The sequence below is a fragment of the Lathamus discolor genome, chromosome 11 (genome assembly GCF_037157495.1).
Source record: "Lathamus discolor isolate bLatDis1 chromosome 11, bLatDis1.hap1, whole genome shotgun sequence".
NCBI lineage: Eukaryota > Metazoa > Chordata > Aves > Psittaciformes > Psittacidae > Lathamus > Lathamus discolor.
Window position 1 is genome coordinate 12,784,530 of NC_088894.1, and position 22,952 is coordinate 12,807,481.

The window sequence follows — 22,952 nt, forward strand, 5'->3', positions numbered from 1 at the left end:
GGCAGCCCCAGTCCATTTGCTATATTTCTAGCTATTTAATGGTGTGAACCAGGCCAGCCTGGCCAGTAGCAGCAGGAATGAGGGTGCTGAGGCGCTGGCACAGGGTGCCCAGAGAAGCTGTGGCTGCCCCATCCCTGGCAGTGCTCAAGGCCAGGTTGGACACAGGGGCTTGGAGCAAGCTGCTCCAGTGGAAGGGGTCCCTGCCCGTTGCAGGATTTGGGACTGGATGAGCTTTGAGGTCCCTTCCAACCAAAGCCTCTTTGTGATTCTATGATCCTATGGCTCAGGCCAGAACCTTCAAAGACAAGCATCACTCACTACAAATGCACTCAGCTTTGAGCCCATAGGCTTTCAAAGCAAGACTTCGGACCCCAAAGCACAGTGACAAAAACCCTACATGTATTAAATTAAGAAAAGTACTAAACCCCACAGAAGCAGTGGCACCTCCTCTCCGTTGCCCAGATTTGATGTGTCTGATTAGCATGAGGAAGGCAGAGATGTGGGGAGAGCTTGCATAATGTGGTGCAATCTAGCACCTCCCCCAGGGTGCCCAGCTGCTGCAGAAGCAATTTCACAGCTCATCATCCATTATGAGATTAAAATAATTTTTTTTCCTCCCGTGAAGTATTAATAAATTGTGCAGGCAGAGCAGCGCTGCTGCCATTTACACACATGGCAGTGAATCACCCACCTAGTTATTTCTTAATGGATCGAGTATCTGTGCTCCTCCTTAGCCTGCAATTTAAGAAATAAATACAGAAAACTGCTTATTTGTCTCATCAGGCCCCAAGCCAGTTTTGTTAAGCTTGGGGATACCATAGCAGAGCTGCTGCTTCCCATGGACCTGCCCCCGCACTTTACAAGGGACCAATACCCAAAGATCCACACTGATCAATACAGGAAAACTCAGGCCCACGTTAAAATCCCTCCCACAATTCACTTACTTTCCCTTCTGGGGGCAAAACCCACTGAGGCGTTGCTGATCTAATGCAGTTTCCTTGGTACATATAGTGGAGATGTAAAGCTGCAGTCAGAGCACCACTAATGGCTCTTTGAACATCCCTGCTTTATTAAGGTATCAGATGAAGCAGGTATGTTTAATGTTTAAACTTCCAACAACAAATGCCTTCAGCAAATATGTTTTATGTATTTATTCAATGCTTCTTAAGCGCCTGTCACCTTAGCAGCTAAGGTGCTGCTTACCTATTTGTTAGCATTTTATTAGAATTAAGAACATGTCAATGCTCTGTGAAACGCCACCTTCTGTCCTCCCCTCTCTCCTCTTTATCCCTATGTGGAGCTTGAAATCCGTTACCCACCCATCCACTGCAAAACATTTTGGACTGCCAGGAAGTTGCCAAAATGGGAAAAGGAAATTAACTGAAATCACCAGTGCAATAAATCAGTTTCCCACATTATCCCAAAGACCCTCAGCCCCAGAATCTGGCTCCAGCACATGGGAGAAGTGCTGAAGCCAGATATCTCTGAGTCAGCTTTGCCAAAGTCAATTCTGAGATCATAGAATCATAGAATGAACTAGGTTGGGAAAGATCAAGTCCAACCATTCCCCAGCACTGCCAAGGCCACCACTAAACCATGTCATTAAGGGCCTCGTCTACTATATGCTTTGTGATGTAGTCAGACAGTGACTCCAGCAATGTTCCTACGCCTGAGCACCCTTTGGGGAAGGAATTGGTCCTAGTCTCCATCTAAACCTGCCCTGGGGCAGCTTGAGGCCGTTTCCTCTTGTCCCATCCCTTGTTCCTTGGGAGCAGAGCCCAGCCCCTCCTGGTTCCATCCTCCTGTCAGGCACTTGTAGGGAGCGATCAGGTCCCCCCTGAGCCTTCTCTTCTCCATCTGAACCCCCAGGTCCCTCAGCCGTTCCCCATCACACTTGTGCTCCAGGCCCTGCACCAGCCCCATTCCCTTCTCTGGCCCCGCTCCAGCCCCTCAATGCCTCTCTTGTAGTGAGGGGCCCAGAGCTGAACACAGGATTCGAAGTGTGTCCTCACCAGTGCCCAGCACAGGGGACAGTCACTTACCAGATGCTATGGCAAAAACATCTGCCCAGTGTCAGTCTCAATGCCTGTGCTTTGATGGGTGCTGCCTCCAAAGCAAGAGCAGGCAATGTCGGTCTGCAGCTAAGTGTGACCTGGTTGGGGGTGGCCAAAGGAGGTATTCAGATTACCTATGGGACAGGGATGCCTCACTCCTTGCAGGCCTCAAATATGCAAAACTCATCAAGGTGCTAATTCTCCCAGTCCATAAGTCAACATAATCACCTGGGATCTCTCTCCACCTCCTTTGCGTTTACCAAGCTTCTCAATTACAAGCCTCTCTTCAGAACCATGACTGCAAGGATTTTAGTCTTTTACTCACTTACCCAAAGCAGAAGCTGTCATGTCACAAAGCACAAAGGTGCTGGGCTGTTAGGGAAAGCAGAAGCACCAAGAGACTCCTGACAAATTTGTGAGAACTGTAACATGGTTCACGGCCAAGTCTCCAAATCCCCGGGGTAGGTGTGAAAATCTCAGCCTTAAGCCACCAGTATGTGAATTTGGGGAAACAAACAGATTTTATCTTTTACAATTTTCACATTTTTTTTCTTTAATAAAAGCAGGCTGATTTATAGTATCTAAAAAAAGGCAGGCACACACACATTGCTGTGAGTAGCTCATCTCTGTCCTAAATCACCAAGACTCATCAAATACCTTCTAAAAGCTTTGAGCAAGCTAGACAAAATGAATAGCTAGAGTAGGTACCACCTTTTCAAGAGGAAGAAAAGAAGGAAAACCATTAAATTAATGATAAAAATAGCAATGTTTCCCTAAAGTAATGACAGCTTTCCATCTAGAAGTCCAGCCAGGACACCAATCACAGCCAGGAGCCTGTATCAGTGATCACCTCCAATGCTGGCAGTGAGAAAGGACCCTTGTGGGCACTGGCAGCTTTAGAGGCAATGGACAGCATTTGTTGACAGAGCGAAGAGCTTTGCAGAGGAGAGGAAGGTGCAAGGGGGCTCACATCAATAGCAGAGCAACCTTCACTGCATGACCACAAGGACCCAAACTAACAGGCAAAGCCTGAGGGAGGGAGGCATTCCATGAGCCCCTGCATCCAAAGAAAACCAGCCCCAGCTATCCAGAGGCCAAACCAAGTGAAACACTTCATTTGTTAAGCTGCTGGAGAGGTTTCTTTACTATTTTTACTAGTTCACAACATGCCAGGTAGAACCTGAATTGCTCCAAGAGAAATGAGCAGAAGTGGAAGAACTGAAATGAGAGAATGATGCAAATGGAGAAGCAGAGAAGGCTTTGGGTACAGCAGGGCTGCAGGTAATGCCAAAACACTGACCCCATGGTAAAAGTGCACATTTGTCCAGTGTACTCAAGGGCTTCAGCTGCTATCTTTCAAATCCTAGCCCACACAAAGCCTATATATTTCCACAAACCTGTGATGACTCAGTGCTCCTATTGTTAATGCTGGTACCAAACCAGGCACCTCAAGAGTCCTACTTGGTATTACCAAAAAGCATCATCCAACTCTAGCCCCAAATACGACCAAAGTGGGACAAATCCGCTTGAGAAAGATCACTACAGAGGCTTTGCTGCAAGCTACGCTGTGTCAGCTTTCACCATTTATCCTCCCATCCCTATTCTCAGTATCAAACAACAGGAATCTCTTTCTAGACTGGACAGAGTGAGGCAGAAGTTGACAATCAAAGATCGCACCGACAAAAGGAAAAGCCAAGTAGGATTGAGTAGGTGTCTCTAACATGGACATTGTAGCAGAAGCGTGGAAACCAGGGCAAGGAGAAGAACTACACTGCTTGTTCAAATCACAGGGCTTCAAAAATTAAACACCACAGCATGAGCTGCTCAAAGAGCTTCAAAGTATTCTGCGCTTCACAGAGCGCTTTCCCTTTTTCATCCGCAGCAGCTCTGTGTGAGCAGGATAAATTCCTTCCTGAAGTTGCATTCAAGTGCCCAGTACATCCCATCTTTTCCCTGCAGCTCCTCTCTTGACATTTCATGACCAATTTTCTTGGGAAAAAACCTAAAGGTCCAAGCTCACCGTATTTTGCTAAGTTGCTTTTCATACGTGGAAACCCACACGTGACTGCACTTGTGCAAGGGGGTAGATGAAACCTCACATTTGCAGAGGAGCTGTGGCTGCCCCATCCCTGGCAGTGCTCAAGGCCAGGTTGGACACAGGGGCTTGGAGCAAGCTGCTTCAGTGCAAGGGGTCCCTGCTGGTGGCAGGGGTTTGGACTGGATGAGCTTTAAGGTCCCTTCCAACACAAACCAGGCTGGGATTCTATGGTTTCCCAGCTTTGCTAGTTTTGATGTATGTAACGATGCTTCTCTTCCATGTGTTTAGGACAGGGAACCCCCCCTGGGATGAAGGGTGGGCAGGTGACAACCTCACATCCTCCTTTGCTACCAGTGCAGGCTCCCAGGCCTGTAGCATCCTGACCTGCATGCAAAAGAGCATAACTGTGTGCCTCCCCTGCTTGCAAAAGAGATGGGAATCCTCCTCTAGATGGGTACAGGGCGTAAACAAGCACCTTTTGGGGATTTGCTTCCAAAATGCACTAGAAATTACTGAACCCTAGGGAAAAAAGGAAAGCTCTTCCACAGAAAACCAGCCCCAGCTTCAAGGTGGGTGTGGGGAGCACGAGCCCTCAGCACCATGTAGGTGTCTGCTTTTGTTTTTGTTTCCAGTCATCTGGAATTCCTAAAATAAATTTGCTAAATTGTCTTCCAGAGACCCCTGCCTTTTGTTGTGTTTCGGTTTGTTTTTCTTTTCTTCCCTCCTTAATAAACTTTCAGGGGTATCTTTATTGTTATGTCTAATTTTAGAGAAAATGAACATTTCCTGAGATTCAATTTCTCTCATAATTGTTGGAAGGAAACTAAATTGTCTGCTGTAAACATTCACTGTATTGTGTGAAAAGTATCTTTATTACAGCCCACCGGGAATACTAATAAAATTCCCAATCCTAGCCCTTCCTCACTTGCTTAGTTTTTTTAAAGCTTGCTCTTTTCTCTTATATACCCATTAATGTCAGTTCAAACATTCTGCAGTCGAGAGATGAGAACTGAAAATATATTATTTAACAATCAAGGGTAGAATAAAGACCTGTGAGCAGTAAGATCCTTTCTTGCCTCTTCTTTCAGTGCTTTCCATTACAGAAAATGAGAATGGCTATTCCATTTGTCTGCGTGCGTGCTCAGAGTTGATGAAAAAAATCTCATTAGTTTAGTCTGACATATACTCAATACACTCTATGTACATATATTTTTTTTTCATTTTATTCTACAGCTGCAAAATGATACTAAATTTCATCAGATTGGAATGAAAACTGTGGTCTTGGAACATTTCCCTTTAAGGGTCTTCTATTTATTCAGAATTCATGAATCACTTTCCAGTAATACAACTATAATTATTCTTAAAGTGTTATGTTTGAAGGTTTAATATGAAATACTTGCAAAAAGCTCTTTTTCACTTTGATAGTTTGTAATCTTCATGGTAATCAGATCAGTTAGCTCCTTCCCACAGCAGCCAGGAAAATACAATTTAATATGAATCTCATACTCTTCACTCATGTTTTAATTAAAGTAATAAAAGCCAAGTCATATTTTGCCCTTTACAGTGTACACAGATGTATAGACCTGAGCTACACAGCAGCAGCTCCGACACTTTTGATGGCAGCTGATGGATTTCCTAGTTTGAGATAAATTTAATTCAGGCTTGCTCAGAGGCTGCTGATCATGAAAATGGTGTCGCGGAGAAGCGAGACCCAGCACAGTCCTCAGCAGGACCACGACAAGGGTGATGGATGCACAGGCCAAACGCAGAGCCCTGGGTCAGCTTTGCCACCTTTCACCCTGCCAGCAGGAGCTAAGCCTGCAGTCCTTCAGCTGGGTCCAGTGCCAGAGCACCCCTGCCTGTGACAGGCAAGTGCATCCCTAACTGCGTCTGATTTTGGTTGCCATCATAGCTCTGAGCAGCCTGGCCTGGTGCATCACCTGACAGGGAAGGAGCTAAGCCTTCCCCAGAGGAACAGGACCACGTAGGACTGGGGGCACGCATGCTGTGGTACCCACACCACATGCTTGCCATCTTCTCCCTGGTTACCTGCAGCAACACAGTCCCCTCTCCTGGGCACCCACAGTGAATGCTCCCCTCCTGGGGACCCACAATACGAGCTCCCCTGCCCAGGTTACCCAGGACATCCATGTTGCCTGCCCAGGTACCTGCCAACTGCACCCACTCTGAGCTGCTCAGGCTTCAAGAAGGGGGATGCCCAAGGGTCTGCTGACCAAATTCTGGAGCAGAAGCTGAAGAGCTAACACAAACCAGCCTGCTGAGGGCAGGCACCAAGCCAGCCCATTCTCATGGGTGGGCTCCCCGTGGGGTCCCACCACTTTGTTAGGGCTTTGTTAGGGTTGGGTACCACTTCATGCTCATAGGCAAGCTACCAGAGCACTGCTGGACACCAGTGCAGGTCCACTGCTCTGCACAACCACATGAGTGAGTAGAGGTTGGAGTAAACACCTGACTATGAGGCTGGATGGCCACACCAGGGATGCATAACCCTCATCATCCTCCATAACCTGCAGAGCCCCATGATGCTCCACTGAGAGGATCAGGCCATTGTGAAGCTAGAGTGGAGCCCAACCCTGTACTGCAAAGGGCAGCCCCAAAGCCAACACAGAGAGAAGAGCTCATTCTGAAGCTGGCTGAGGGTATGGAGGGGTCTTCCTTTCTGCACAGGCCATCATCCAAACTCTGAAATGGAAAATAACACTTCCCTGCTGGAAGTAAGTGACTTCCCAGTTAATCACTCTGTTGTGACGGCAGACCCAAACACTGGCTCGGGCTGGGACTGCGATGAGAAGTAATCAATCAGCTGGGAAAGGAAATCCCAAGAGCAACAGGCTGGTTCTGTTTCCTATTTCTGCGGCCCAGTGCTACATTTCCGCAAATAAACACCATTTTCCAAAGCCACTCCCCAGGGATCCATTACAGAAGCAAACCAACCTCTGCAGAAGCCAAACCCAAGCCCCCCAACAAGACACAGTAGAAAACCGTGCTCGTCGCAGCTAACCAGTAGGGATGTTATTGCATTATCAGAACTCAGCATCAATCGTTAGCATGTAAAGACCTGGCTCCCAGTCACACTGTGTCACAGTGGGTAATTCAGGAGACAAGCAGTGAGGAATTAGCACAGTGCGAGGAGCTGGAGGATCTGAAGGCAGAAACAGCTTGTGCATAAAAGCTCTGGGTTTGCCTTTGTCTGGTGACAACCCAGCACCCTCACAGGAGCAGGGGTAGCCAGAGCAGCACTGTCGGGAGACTTAAAGTGCACATAAACACCATATTAATGTGATACCTATGCTTTGCAGGTGACCTGCTCCCTCCAGAGCTGCCCCTCCATGTCTAGGTCTCCACCTTGCCCTAGGCTGTGCTGACCATCAAAGGCAGCAGCCTGGCGTACACCAAGTGTGGTCCCTTCACAATGGTGTTGAGCACAGTGGGAAACCTGGGATAAAGTGACACTTCGCTGGCTAACAGATACTGCTTACCACCTTTCTCTGTATTTTGTTGCTATTTTATAGGTCAATGGCTTTACAAGCTCATCAGTGTTGCTGGAAGCCAGGCCATGCGTCCTTATGCCACCAGAGCCACAGTGCACACCAGCAGATCCCCTTCGGTGCTACTTAGTTGGGCTGGACTATGCCCCATGGTGCTCTGAGCAGTTCCAGTTACTCCATCTCCTTCACCCTCCAGCACACGGGGAGCATTTTTGGAATCTCAGGCCCACATTGCCTTCAGCTCCACTGCTGGGCATCACAGAATGTTGGTGCCAAGAAACCCCCATGGCCAACACTATCGCCTCTCAGACTGAGCTGATTAATACAGATGCTTTTTACCATTGGCTCTGAAGCAATCTCTGAGCTGATTCAGATCCCAGAAAACCTGTGACAGACTTGGGAAAAAGAAGGAAAGAGTACTGCTTGGACTCACGCAAGGACATATAGCTGGCTGCAGTACTGCTTGGACTGACCCAAGGGCATATAGCTGGCTGCAGTAGCCTGGAAGACCTTGGAGAAGCAGTGGACACTAGGCTGAGCCCTCAGGCTGCCAGCCATGGGGTGTGCTTTTGACCACTACTCTGATGGCCCGAGGATCTTCTTCTTCCTCCTGCCTTTGCTCCTAAACCTAAATCTATCCAGAAACTTCAGTTCCTTGATGAAATGTCTATGCATGAAATTCAATCACCATGACAGCTTCATAGTTTTCTGTCCATACAAGGTGTTCTCTCTTACCTGACAACTACCTTCAACTGTGTAAGATGCTATTTGTTCCCCCCTCTGCCCCAAGTAAATGCAATGGAAGCAGAGACTATCCATTTTGGTTTAGGAACTGCTCAGTTATATTAGCTTTTCACTCTGTGATGCTTGATGGCTGTTTGTCAAACACCCTATTGTTAACAACTCAGGAGTCCTTTGAGACCAAGGGTTGAAGATGATGCACATTCTGCTTGTAATACCAAGGGATGTTTTTATTAGTTCATTTAAGCACTAGGGCCAACCCTCCACCAGCAACAGCAGCTCCTCTTGCTGTGACTAAGTTACAGGAATTGCTTCCCAACTGCACCTTTCACTATCACATAGGAGCTCATGCAAAATTCACAAGCCTGGATCATCAGCTGTAGTTGTGCTCACCTCCGAAGCCCCACCTGGAAGAGTTTCCATTAGCTGCTGATTATAATAAATGACATGTAGCAATCTATTGTTCATTCTAAAACAGTACATGAGATTCTTCCTGAATCATCTGCCAAGAAAGGCAGTTGGTATCTATCAATGTCTTCCCTCTGTTCCTTAGTCTGATAAGAAATCATGCAGTATTGCTCAAAGGGGTGCAGGGGAAGAGCAAAACCTGTATCTTAGCATAGATGCCTGCTGCAGCGCACACTCCCAGCATCCACTGCACTGTCAACCTCTGATTAATCCTCTCTTTCCGTACAAAGTCCTGTACAAAGCTCTGACTTCTCTTCACTTGGGGCCTTCTATATGTACATGTGTTCTGTGAACTTCAGGGACAAACTGCAGGAAGCTCCTCCAAATTCAATGTCCTAGGTCAGGGACCCACCAACATGAGAACACATTATACCCCAACAACTGCATGCTATTGCTTCACTACCAAAGGTGCTGATGGAGGGAAAACCAAAGTCCATAGTGGTCCTGGTTTACAGCTTCCTACTAGGGAGGAAGGAGCAAGAATGAGGGGATGATGACCCATGTATTCATCAGCAGCACGCAATTGCCCCCAGACTGCCTGGGCTCCGTGGCCACTTCATGCAGTAATCACTGCATTTGGCCAGGAAAGGGAAGGGGACTCCCCACACTCTCACAGCATGGATCTGCCCCAGCCCCAGCTTTATTTTATCAACCACTGCCATTCTGCTGCAATTCAGTGGAGACTGGTGGGAGGCCCAGGAGGTGGGAGCACAACACGTCTGCCAGTATTATGACAATGTTTGATGCCATATTTTGTAGCAGAGGCTGCCAAGATGAGCTCTGTCTAGTCTGGAGCGCTAGCAGCATGTGAGGAAGGTATCCATAGCTTCCCACACTGTCATTAATTTCTAATTACGCTATTGCTTGCTCTCTACATGATTGCTTATTTACCAAACACAGCTTTATTGTGCCGTCCAGTTCCTTATAACTAGCAAACCCATTGTTATGCTAAAATGAATGTTCTAAATGTTATTTATTATTTGATAAACCTTGTGTAACCCTGAATGAGGATATTAAATGGCAAGAACACTACTTCAAAATCCCATTTTAAATAAGTCACTGAGACAGCTGTGCCTTTATAAAACACATTAGAGTGGCACTCAGAGCACATATGGCTCAGGGATATATACAAATTATACAATTTCTGTCATTCGATCAAATAAGAGGGACGTTTTGACCCCAGAAATGAGTCAAATGTAAGTTGTAATTCAAGCCCCACCGGAGGCCCTGGTGGTAATGTATCCTGACGGCTGATCAAAGAGCCCTGACCATTTGACCCACCAGATCAGCGACTTACTGTATCTATTATGGCTAATACAGACCCGAGCTTGAAGATGCATGGAGATAAACAGATAAAGGGCAATAGATACAGTAGATAAATGTTGATTTATACCCATCCAAACACACTGCTACATACGCAGATGGATTTCATGTGTGCGGAAAGGGGCAGGCACATATAACATGTATAGGAACACATCTGAAGACAGATGCTTTATATATGTACGCACATGACAAATACAGCCTTAACTCCATTTCCATTGGTGCACTGGTATAACCCCTACATTCAGCTGAGCTCCTGCTGATTTGCACACAGCAGAGAAAAACCCACCTTCTATTTTATCATGCACGTGCTGCCATGCACAAACATGTCTATGCCCACGGATCTGCTTCCTCTGTGGTATAAATGTAAGCAGCTCCATCCACGAGTTACCCAGCCTTGCCCTGAGGCACACAGCCAGAACTAAAGCCCTCTTGGCTGTCTGCAGGGTCACGGACATGGGGTGTCTCACCAGAGCTGGGTGAGATCAAGCTCTGCCAATGCTGCTGTGCAAACCTGCAGCCCCCACGCATGTCCACAGACAGATGTGGCAGCCAAGACCTGATGGCTTTGATACACAGATGGGCAGCATGAGTGTGCCAGCAAAAGAATGGTATAACAGTAGCATTAGGAGGAGAAAATTATGTGCAAATACCTTTGTCTATTTAACTGTCATATTTCCAACACTCACAGTTAAAGCAGTGAGGTCCTATCTGTGCTCTCCTTCACAAAAGCGAAGAGCTGCATATTCCACTGTATCTATCTCCCTGGCCTGAATAACCGACGCCGATGTGTAACAGCATTTGCATGAGGAGTCACACAAATTAACTTGTCGGTACAGAAACGGGCATGTTGCTCAGCTGGAATAAGCCGCGCACTGAAAGCTCCTGGGATTAGGCAGAGCGCGGGATCACAAACGCCCAGCAGTAAGTAATGAGCTCTTTCCCCCCTGGAAGCTGCCTGTTGCCCTGCCAGCAGCCTGGGACATGCCATGGAGAGAGGAAAACATGGCAAACATTCCCCTAAGGCTTTGCTTAATGTCCCTCCATGAACCAGCAGAGTCACACCCCTGCTCCAAACAAGCCAAGGGACAGTCCTTCCCATACGTGGCATCACATCATCCCCAGCTCCCTTGGTAGAGGCATTTCCTGCATTAATTCAGCCACCACGTGGGATAATGAGACCTTCTTGCAGGCTATTCCCAGATGTAGTTAATTCATGTTTATAAAGCACCTGTGGACTCTTTCTGCAAGTGCAAGTCTTGATGCCAAACAAAACCAACTCATTCCTGTCCAGCTACATGAGGAATTTCCCGACTTTTGCCTTTCCTGGGGTTATTTTCCCTATCACAAAGTCCTTAATAAATGCTTTTTCTTACTGATTTTGCGGCTGTTTTTATTTCTTTTAACAGCACCACCGCATTTTCGCTCATCTTTCAGAGTCCATCATGTGGCTGCTGATCTGTCCATGCCTCAGGATTTTTGCACTACTTAATTCCTTGTCCCTGTTTGAGGAGGGAAGGAAAGATAGAAAGAAAATTGACAGGGGTGAGGAATGATGCTCTGCTGACTTCATGAGACACAACAGATACCTCACTCATCTCGGGGGTCAAATGTCCACGATGGTTTGATCAGATGTCAAGTTGCATTTATACTCTGGCCCCTGTTGGGGGTTGAATTACATTTTACATTTGACTCACTTCTGAGGTCAAATGTCCTTCCTATTTGATGGAACAAGAGGAATTATTCTCCCCAGGCAGGCTGTGCTATGTGAGGCCGGATCTGTCAGCGCTCTCTTTATGTTTTAGGCTCCTGTATTTCTGCATTTCATGCTCCACCGAGACCAGCCCCTTTTGGGATGACAACAAGAAAGGCAGGCGGTGGCACATAAGCAGTCCCATCGAGTAAGATGAGGGGAAGAAGTTAGCAGCTTTACAGGGCTGGGAATGATGAAACAAACACTGGTCCTGGCTTTACCATGAGACACTGCAGAAGCTCCTTAGGATCCAAAATGCCACAAAGAGCTGAGATAAAGCTGATGTCAGGGTGCTGCAGGATCACGATGCTGCCCTAGGACTGCTCTACCCGCAGCATCCCTATAGCTCCAGTTGTAAAATGAGAATAATCTTATCTGTGTGATGGGAAAGGATGACTCAAGAGCTTAAGCAGCTGCAGAAGGTGTAAAGCATCGCACTGACAGGCAGGAGCCATTTAAACCCCTTTGGGTTTAAACCAGGGGAGGAGGGAGGAGGCGATAAACTGAATTCTGCTTTCTGCCTGCCTCCTTCTAGGTATTTTAAAAGAGAAATCACAAGGCAAACAGAATTTCCTATAACAAGCGTTAGCAAACTTCTTCAATCTGTGGACCGCTAAAATTTTCCAGCTGCAATGAAGTCACACACAGAGATTCATTTCTGGCTCTCCTGGCCCTTCCCACCCGCCTCGCAGCACGGGGGGGCTGGACTGGGGATTTCATGGTGACAGTCTCACCCCAGGCCATCACAAGCATGCTGGTACCAGCAGAGCTCACCCAGTAGTGCATTAATGGGTAAATAAGCAATTGTGCCTCAAACCAGGCAATGTGAAGCCAAGATTTCCCACTGTTAATGCAGGGCCCCTGCGCCTGAGCTGCGCTCAGTGTAAGCTGCGTCTGTTGCCGAGAGCTGCGGGTGCCTGATAGTGCCCAGTGCAACCAGTTTAAGACTAAAATCCCCAACGCACCAGGCCCGTCTATCACAGCATGATGGCTTCAGTAATTAGTGTGTACGATTTGCCTTTGTCCCCAAGGATCCCAAAGGCTGAGCCATATCCCGCGTGTGCCGGTGATTTAGCAGCCTCTTGAGCAAGATTGTGAAACCACGCTCCTGCTGTTTAATGTGCGCGTTCAGGTTACAACAGGTTTAGCAAACAATAAAAAACATCTGGAACCCCCATTTAAATAGAAGAGTTGTGTTATTAGCAATAAAGTCATAACTGGTGCTATAAAGCGCTCTCTGGTAAACACGTGCTGATGTGCAGGTAAATAAAGGGAGATTAATGAGGGTGAGGGAGGAAGGCTGCTCCCTGTCCTCCTCGGCCAAAGTTCACGCTGGGTGGGAACCATGACTAATATCCTCGCAGGGCATGGACTGGGATCCTCATCCACTTCCCTACTCCCCTCCTGCCACCCCATGTGAGGCTAGGGTGGGTCGCTGCAGCATCCCATGGGGCACCCACCCTGGCAGAGCCCTGGTGCCACCTGCACCCCTTCGTCACACTCCCAGCTCCTCTCTGACTGTCCCAAGCATAGCAGCACAAGGAGGGTAACTGGAGATGCGAGACAAAGCCAGAGCAGGAACACTCTCCAAAGCAATAAGCCAATGCACTGACACGCTCTAAGGGGGCAAATAACAGGTTTTCATCCTGTTTTCAGTTTAGGGTGCATATATTTTAATCACTGCTGGTATCCGAGTTGGATACACCGTGGGTGACTCACTAGCCTTGTAATTCATAGTGATGCTGCAGTAAGTACCAAACCCCAGCATCAGGAACACACCAAAACCTCACCCCAGGCCACATACATCAGGTCCAGGGCAAGAGGAATCAGCCATCATCTTGGGCTGGATGGAAATACAATGCATGAGTTTGTGGTTAGCTCAACACAACCCAAAATCAGGATGCTGAGAAATAGTAGCAATGAACTTGTACTTTCCCTCACAAGGCAGCTGGATGTGATGAGATGCTTTGCCCCATGGCACCTCAGAAATGCACTGAGGCCCCAGCACATTCTAGTAGGGTCAGACTACTGGGGGGTACAATGGGACCATCTCTTATCAGGACAGGTAAGCATGTGCTTAGGTCCCATCAGGACCTAAGAATGGACTACATGTATTTTTAGGGCTCCAGTGAATGGACATGCCTGTTTCATATTTATCCAAGCCCAGAGAGAGCCCTGATGCCTCAGGCACCTGCGAGACATGAGCACTTCTATTCTGGTCCTCCACGTGTGGGTTTATATCTCCAAAACAGGAAACCTTCGATTCCTTTTTCTCCCCATGCTGGCTAACTGTCAATCTATTTAGCTACAGGAAACACTCTGCGTGAGGGAAGGAGACACCTGAAGTACACACAATACTTGGAAACCTCAATGCATCCAGAAACACCAATTGCATGTTCATTTAGAGTGAAGGATGCTGAAGCAAAGCTTTTCAGTCTCAATGGAGAGGCGGCACCAGGCACATGCCTCCCCCAGCACTGAGGGCATCCGTTGCTGCTCCTTGGTGGAAGCTGGTTGGCAACTCCCCCATCCAGTGAACCTCTGGATGTCCAGGAATGCAGATTGACAGAGAGCCCTTAGAATTTGTTCCTGGGGACAGATTAAGTCCCCTATAAAACCTCTCCACACTGCCCACCCCAGCAAACTGCACTTACCTGATTTGCCGATAGAAACTCCTGCGTGTTGTCGTTCATTCCCATGTACATGTTCTCCCCATCAAACTAGAAAGAGACAAGAAAGTGAGACTTAGTGAAATGCCATCTCTACCCCAGGGTCACGTGAACCCCAAAAGCTTTCCTGGCTCTTCATGTAAAGAGCTAAAATTCCCAGAAGAAAATCCTGAGCTGCTCCTTTCAAGCTTTTGAGTGTTTGAGCACACGTACACTACATTATTGCAATGGGACATGGTAACACAGCACATTCATGCTAGTTTTTCAGTGAAATAATGAATTAATTGCTCCAACTCAAATAAATAAGTCAAAGATGTGCAAAACTACAGATGTACCCAGCAGCAAAGATCACCCAAATTAAGTTCTTCCTGAATTCCTACCAGGCCATCCATCAGCTTTAAAAAGCCAACTTCCATCAATGGAAATTTCCAAGACAGGCAGGTCCCAATCAGTCCTCTTCCAGACAGCTACGTACTCTTTAACCACCAAAGCAAACCTACAGCAGCAATGCAGAAAGCCACTCAGGACTGTACACGAGAGGGTCTCTGTGCAAAGCCTGATTCCCAACCAACAGTTTGATGCTGTTTGCAAACTGTGGCTGCAAGGAGGCACAATTCCCCCATCTCCTGTTCCCCTGCCTGGGCGAGAGGCAGAGCCAGCTGAGCACAGAGCATTCACCTGTCCCCCTCGCCTGTTTCTGAGCTGCTAATCCATGTATTAGGCTACCAAAACCCCATGGAGCACAGCAAAACTCTTCTCATTAATTAGCTACAACAGAAGCTTTTCACTTGTTCCGGTTCCAAATGAAGGAATAAAGCCCTCCAGGATTGTCTCCGGCTTGAAGTATGGCTGGGGCAGTTCTCAAGGCTAAGTTCACAAATTAATTATGGCAATAAAATGGGCTATGCCATAAAACACTCCCGAGACAAGGATGAAGGTACCAGCTGTGAATGACACCATATACTTAACAAGAGCCAACTCTTTTGCCCTTACAAGCTGGATGATGAATTGAGGATTGTTCACCCCTTGCGTGTCTTCTTGCTCTCTAATACGAGGCTGATAGCAGTTATGCCTTAAGAGAAATGGGTCATATTAAGAACAATAAAAGAGAAATCTAAATAAAACCAGGTGAAGACTTTCAGTGTAGACTATTAATTACACTTCCATTTCTCAGAGTGCTACCGGATTAGCTATTAAAGTCAGCGGAGTTAGCAAAGCCAAGCGTGGGTAACACAGCTCTGCTCAGCACCAGGCACCTTCTAATTGCTAAACCATCCTCTGGGATAGCAGAGAAAACCAATTAAAAGCAGCAGAATTAGAGCAGGTATTGTGCCACTCATTACCCAGTCCTGACAGCAGCTGCAGCAGGGGGAAGGGGATTCCTGAGCAAATGCAGGATTTTGTTAAACCCATCTATGAGGCAGGAGCCACAGGACGCAGGGAGCATCCGCAGTGCACGGATGATAACTGCTTGCTGGGACAAGCAGTTATCACAGAAGCAAGGCCAAGTTGGACAGAGCCTTGGGTGACATGGTCTGGTGTGAGGTGTCCCTGCCCGTGGCGGGGGGTTGGAACTGGATGATCTTGAGGTCCTTTCCAACCCTAACCGTTCTGTGATTCTGTAAGCCAGGTGGGTCTTATCCACTTTAAACTGAATTTCTCTTCACCCGTAAACCAATTCCCAGCACAGCCAGCTCCTGGTAACAGGGTTCCAATTGGAGCTGTGGTGCTTCCAGGCATGGAGACTCAGCTCCACAGCCCAAATACCCATTGCCAACCCCATCACAGAAGGCTGAATTTGCAGAAGAGAGGGCACAGTTCGGTGGAGATGCTCAGCCCTCCAGCAGCAGAACCCAGGCTCTGCAGGAGGAGATGGTCTCTGATTTGGCATGGGCAGCAGCAGAGGTTTCAGGAGCCAATCTTTTTGGAACAGGCAAAATTGTGGTCCTGAGGTGCTATTCCCTGTATCTTTTTGGAAGCACATCACCAATAAAACATCAGGTGGATCCTGCAGCCTGAACAAGACACCCCAATGCCCTGCACCACATGGATGTAGGGCCCTGGCCAGTGGTCTGATTGGCAGTGAATCATAGAATGGTTTGGGTTGGAAGAGATCTTAAAGCTCATCCAGTTCCAACCCCCTGCCATGGGCAGGGACATCTTCTGTTAGACCAGAGCTTTGTGTCAAGTCAGCTGCACAGACGAGCTATGTGGTACCGTGGGATGCTTAAAAGCAATTGCATCTTGAGACTGCACACTGAGACACTTCAGGTGAGCTGCACAAGAGCTTTCCAGCAAACAGCCTTAAAAATATTCCAGTGGGGAGATAGTTCTGTCCATCCCTGGAAGCAGTCAGGAATTTGTACTGTGAAAATATTTATTTCCACTTCAGCAGAAGAAGAGCTCTTCCCCAAGTAAAAGCTTGGCCCTTCTGAGAGATTTAAATACTCAGATGATGCGCATCCATTCATCCTGCTTCCTTGCAGACATGCATCCCACTTGTGTCGCCCTCCTCCTCCTTTGCAGATGTAGCCCAAGACCAGTTTGCAACAGATCTTCTAATATCTTCGTTAGATCTTAGGCAGAAGCTCTTCCCTGTGAGGGTGCTGAGGCGCTGGCACAGGGTGCCCAGAGAAGCTGTGGCTGCCCCATCCCTGGCAGTGCTCAAGGCCAGGTTGGACACAGGGGCTTGGAGCAAGCTGCTCCAGTGGAAGGGGTCCCTGCTTGTAGTGTGTGTGTGTGTGTGGGGAGGTGAAACTGGATGATTTTAAGGTAATTTCTAACAAAAACCAGCCCGGGATTCTGTAATTCAAGTAATTTGGGGAAAATACCCAAAGGCCTTAAAATCCTGACCTCCAGCAGAAAAAGATTCCTGATTCTTCAGAAATTGAAAGTCACCTGGAAATCTCCATCAGGGAAGGACACAGTGTCTTTCAGTGGGGAAGTGCAGGGCAGGACGAGCACTCGGCTTTCTCTGTATCACCCTGTTTGTCAGAATGTATTCTTTACGGCTTTCTACTATTCCCCTATCTCCACTCCACACTTCCTTCTGCCCTTGATGCTTCCATAATAACTGTAATGAACCCTGCCTTCAAAATTACTGTGCCTCTGATTGCCAGCCTGAGCAGCCAGCCTGAAAATCAAGACTCAAAATGCAATGGAAACTTTGGAACTTCCCCACTGCTGATTGGATTTTTTCCTCCCTCTCCTCCAGGCTATGAGGGTGCAAACAAATTTATTAGAAATTCTCCCATCAGGGTATTTTTTCAATTAGATGTTTGCCACTTATACACGAGCCAGGTAGAGCAGATAAGTAATGTGCTCTCCCTCTGCTCATTATAGCTTCGCTACAGAATGCACTTCGAAACAATCAGTCCCATCATTCCAGGCAGATTTAGGGCAGAAAGAGACATTTTAATATTTCCCTTTGGTTACAAATGCTTCCTCTCTTTTCACTTTGGTCTAACTCTCAGTGCATGTCAAGCCTCCCAGGCAGTTCCAGACCTCGGTGCATCCATTCATCACCCTTTATGCACCTCAAAATTGTTCAAGCCTGTATTGGATGATGTGCAAATGTGAGTGGTAGGTATCATTTTCATGTCCTAATTTGAAAGGAATATACTCTCACGCAATTATCTTTAGCATCCTTTGCTCTTTGGTGATTATTCAATGTTTGTTATTCTTTGGTTAATAGAAGAGCCTATTAAGCAAATCAGTGGCTGTGGCTAATTCTCACCCTCTCCTGCATGAAATGAGCACAAAGCCAAGGTAAGCAGAGATCCCTCTCAGCTTGTAATGCTTTGTATCCACAGCATGGTGTTCGCTTGAAAATCTGGGAATGCAAACCCTGTGTAGCCAAACTGGGGAACCGTGAGAGGAAGGAAGATGTAATTAAGTGCTTTTCTTCATCCCATCTTTACTAACTTACTTTCGCAATGGTTGCCTACAGGTATAACCGGAATCAAGGACCTCTGCTTCAAAAAAGACCCATAAAGCCCCACTTTGCCAAGTCCCAGCTCAAACTTGCCTCAGGCAACAAGCTCAGGGTGGAAACAACTCTACTGGACAGATTAAAACCAAAACGCCCTCAGAGGGAACTGCCCAAACTCCCACCAGCTCTGGCAACAAAGGCATTGCTGTCCAGTCATCATCACCAGATGGTTTGTGTTGGAAGGGACCTCAAAGCTCATCCAGCTCCAGCCCCTGCCACGGGCAGGGACCCCTTCCACTGGAGCAGCTTGCTCCAAGCCCCTGTGTCCAACCTGGCCTTGAGCACTGCCAGGGATGGGGCAGCCACAGCTTCCCTGGGCACCCTGTGCCAACTCCATCTCATGCCACAGGAGGTGTCTTCACCTGACACCAGTGGATCAGTACATGGATGCTGTCCATCCCATTCCAACTGAGAGTCCCAAGGAAATCAGGGTGATGGACACAGAGCCATGCCTCCACTAGAGCACCTTTCTATGGCGCATAGCACCATGTATACTGCAGCTAAGCAAGAGATACAAGGAGAGTTCTATTCTGCGAGGAAACACCCTCTGAAATTTAGTTTTTCATTACTCCAAAATACAGTTTCTTTACTAGGGCTCTTGCAGGGGACCTGCAGCTGGCACCACAGCTCCAGAGGCAGAGGCTGCTGGGCATCCACCAGCCTGTACTGGGAGCTGAGCACAGGCTTCATTCAGATCATGTTCTACAAAGCACTTTTAATTATCGCTTTTCTACACTCACTTTGGTTTGCTACCTTTGTAATGCGATGTTATGTTCAAAACTGTAAATGTGCCCAGAGGTCAAACGGGTCCCATGGTGGTCAGGCAAAAACAAACAAGAAAACGAAATGCACGCTGCAAGCTGGGACAGAGCTCAGAGCAAGGCAGCTGTGTGATGTCCAGCTCTGCAGACATGCAGAACAGATGTTTGTGAACCGGGAAGGACCCAGTGGAAAGAAACACACCCTCCTGCCAACATTCAGAGGGGTTACTTTCTCATGCATGGCCCTGCCAGCCTCTACAATTCCATTATGAATCTCATCTCATCCTTTTGAGAGTCATGAGCTGGGATGAAAACCTCCGCTCTGTAAGAATTATGTTGGCAGCCTCATACCTGGAATGGCTTCAGTGACACCTGCAAGATCTCAAAAATCTTCCAAACTTCTTATGGGGTTTGGATGGGGTGTGATTGATGCGGTTTGGATTTGGGGTATTGGGGTATTCTGAGGGTCTGATCTAAATCTTAATACTTGTTGGTAATACAAGACCAGAGCACCTTAATTGCAAGTCCACTGAGGATCTGGAGCTTTAAAAAAGTGGCCTATTAATGCAAATCCAGCAGTAAGTAAAAGCTGTCATCATTAAGGAGCTATTAAATGCCCAGTGAAGAATGAATTGGATGCTTCCAGTGATTCCTACCGCTCAGAGCTATAAGCACTTGCCGCTCTATTCTGCCTCTTTGTACCAGGACACAGGAGACAGGCAGCAGGTCCCATCTCATGACAACCTCATTTCCAAAGTGGGTGCATCGGGGATATCACCTCTCACCAGAGATGCTTGTGAGCGAGCTGGCTTTGGTGTCCAGTACGCTGCACCTCAGCCACCACTAACATCAAGACACAGAATGACCCACAATAATGCCATGCAACAAATGCCTCGAAGTTTTTGGTGAATAAAAGCTAGGATACAAGAAAACTTGCATTAGACAGTAATTGCCATATTTAACATGCCCCATTAGAAACACTTAACAAATTACTGCAGCCCATGTGTTGCTGGGGTTTGTTTAGCTGCCTCCATTGGCACCCTACCCACCATGTGGAAATACGACCCTTCTATAGGAAGTTTTACAGAAGTATTTTTTTCCACAATTACTTTTTGTCCGGGAAGCATTATTTGAGTGGCTGAACCCCATTCTGCTGTAACTGCACTTTGGCCATGGTGCTTCCTGCCCCTCATGCCCACTATGCTGCTCCTACCCAATGTGGGGCACCCCTGCACACCACGCTCAGCCCTATGGGCACCAAAGCCAAAGACTTCAATGCTGGCAAGGATGATCTCTGCCAGCACACATCTCTACCACATCCCTGGGATGTGAAATACTCACTTCAGCCCTGCCCTTGTCAGCACTGCTGCCTGCAGAGCTGCTGCTGTGATTTCCTATAGGAGTAATTTAGCATCACGCTTCTTCAGGGAATACATCGCTGAGGTTAGCTTAATCTCTTTAACTGCAGTTTCCCCATTAAGGTCTTTACACAACCTCTGGCCCAAAGTGATCTACTTAGCATTATTTATCTGTCTGCTGAAACGCTTGGATAGCCCCTCGCTTGAACCTGTCAAAGAGGGTCAGAAGTTCAGCAATAGATTTATGACTCCCCCAGTTTTCCTCAGAGGAAAGCTCTGCATCTCCATCCTGGCCACCACCCGGGCTGGCCACACACTGCAATTTGCTTCAGGATAAACGTAATTAAAAGAGAGCACGACATCGCAGCAGGTGTCAGTGGCAGCCCATCCTCTAACAGGCATCTTGAGCATCTGCAAGAGCCACTGGCGTGTTATGGGGCTGGCTTTTCTGCATGCAGTCAACATTCTCACGTGTTACTTTACCCTGGGGTAAAATCAGAACCATAGAATGGTTTGTGCTGGAAGGGACCTCAAAGCTCATCCAGTCCCAACCCCTGCCACGAGCAGGGACCCCTTCCACTGGAGCAGCTTGCTCCAAGCCCCTGTGTCCAACCTGGCCTTGAGCACTGCCAGGGATGGGGCAGCCACAGCTTCTCTGGGCACCCTGTGCCAGCGCCTCAGCACTCACTTATATCCAACTTATTATATACTCCCTTATATCCAACCTAAATCTCCCCTGTTTAAGTCCTGAACCCATCACCCCTTGCCCTATTGCTACAGTCCCTGATGAAGAGTCCCTCTCCAGCATCCTTGTAGGCCCCTTCAGATACTGGAATTGCTCTGAGGTCTCCACGCAGCTTCTTTTCCCCAGGCTGAACAGATTGATGCAGATGAAGTATTAAGGTTTAAACCCTTATAGTAAAGAGATGTTTACTCCAGAACAAACAAGGGTGGCACAGGGAAGGTGCCAGACCAGAAGGTCTGACTCCTATGGTGAGACCATCCAAAGCTGCAACACACAACTGAGGCAGCAGAAACCTGAAACCAGGGTTGTTGAGCATCACAGCCCACTTCTGTGTTTGCTGGAGGGTCAGCAAGTACCTACAAAAGGTGAGATGATCTTTTTGGCTGGAATTCTCATAAGGTTCCTCAAAAAACCCTCTAAAACCCAAACCCAACTTGTCATAGGACAAAAGAGAAGGCTCTCGTGCTCACAGTCAGTGAAAGATACTCATTAGGTTTCAGCAAGAGGAAGATCCTGGTGCAGGATCCGTCTGCACTAAAATCTATCCAGTTCATAATAGAAGTGATCTAGAAGGATTCAAGTTTATTAATGAGACAAAAATTATTCATGTCAGCCAAAACTAAAAGTGACTTTGAATGGCTTTGCACTAAGACTCTCGCAGTACTAAGTGGCAGCGAGGAAATGGAAGATTAAACTTAATGTCAATAAATGTAAAGTAATGCACTGGAGAAAAGCAATCCTAACAATAAAGCCATGACAATGGGTCTTAAAATAGCTGTTACTGTCCAGAAGAGAAACTATGCCTTCATTCTGGAAGGTTTACTTCCAGCTTCTGCTCAGGCCTCAGCAGCTGCCAAAAAGGCCATTCAAGTTTTAGAAGCAATTAGGAAAAGAGCAAAGAATAAAAGATCAAACATCGTTTTACCATCTGTACAGCTAGGAGAAGGATAGAGGGCAATCACAGGGAGGATCCAAGGTGTGGAATGGCATATATGGACAAAGACAAGAGATGATAGATGTAGAGACTCAATGTAGATGTACAGTCATGAGATGAAAACAGAGAATGGCTTTTCTCTGCTTCTTGTAGTCTAAAACCAAGGAGGCAGACACTGAAATCATTAGCTAACGGAATTCACCACCTTACAGAGAAGCTCTTCATACAGGGCCCAGCAGCAAAACCTTTGGGCTGCTGGAAGCCACCTGGGTAGATGTAATGTCATTAGATTAGAAACAACATTTTCCAGCATGTGAGTGGTCAAATATTAGCCCATGAGGCTGCGGGATCTCCATCCCTGGAGATGCTCAGAACTCAGCTGCACCAGCTGCTGAGCTGGTTGGCCCAGCTGGGCTCCAGGGACTGGGAAGTGCAGACGTCCCTCCCAGCCAGCAGTACTTGGTGTTTGGTGCTTTTGTGCTCTGCAACCACGCAATGCCTCCCCAAGCAGCTGCAGGGACCTCCACCCCAACAGCATCTCCAGCACCATCTTTTATTCTCCTGTACTCGAGCTGGAGAGATCTTGAATGCCACCATTATTCAAGTGACAG

At 47.4% G+C, this 22,952-nt stretch overlaps 1 protein-coding gene across 3 annotated transcripts in view; it reads right to left on the reverse strand.

Moving 5' to 3' along the window:
* Positions 1-22,952, reverse strand: part of TOX2 (TOX high mobility group box family member 2) — a 142,950-nt gene that overhangs the window by 69,190 nt on the left and 50,808 nt on the right. For all 3 annotated transcript variants that reach the window (XM_065691557.1, XM_065691556.1, XM_065691555.1), the window contains exon 2: positions 14,538-14,603. In XM_065691557.1, the coding sequence (XP_065547629.1) occupies positions 14,538-14,603 (66 nt within the window). The remainder of the gene's footprint in view (positions 1-14,537; positions 14,604-22,952) is intronic.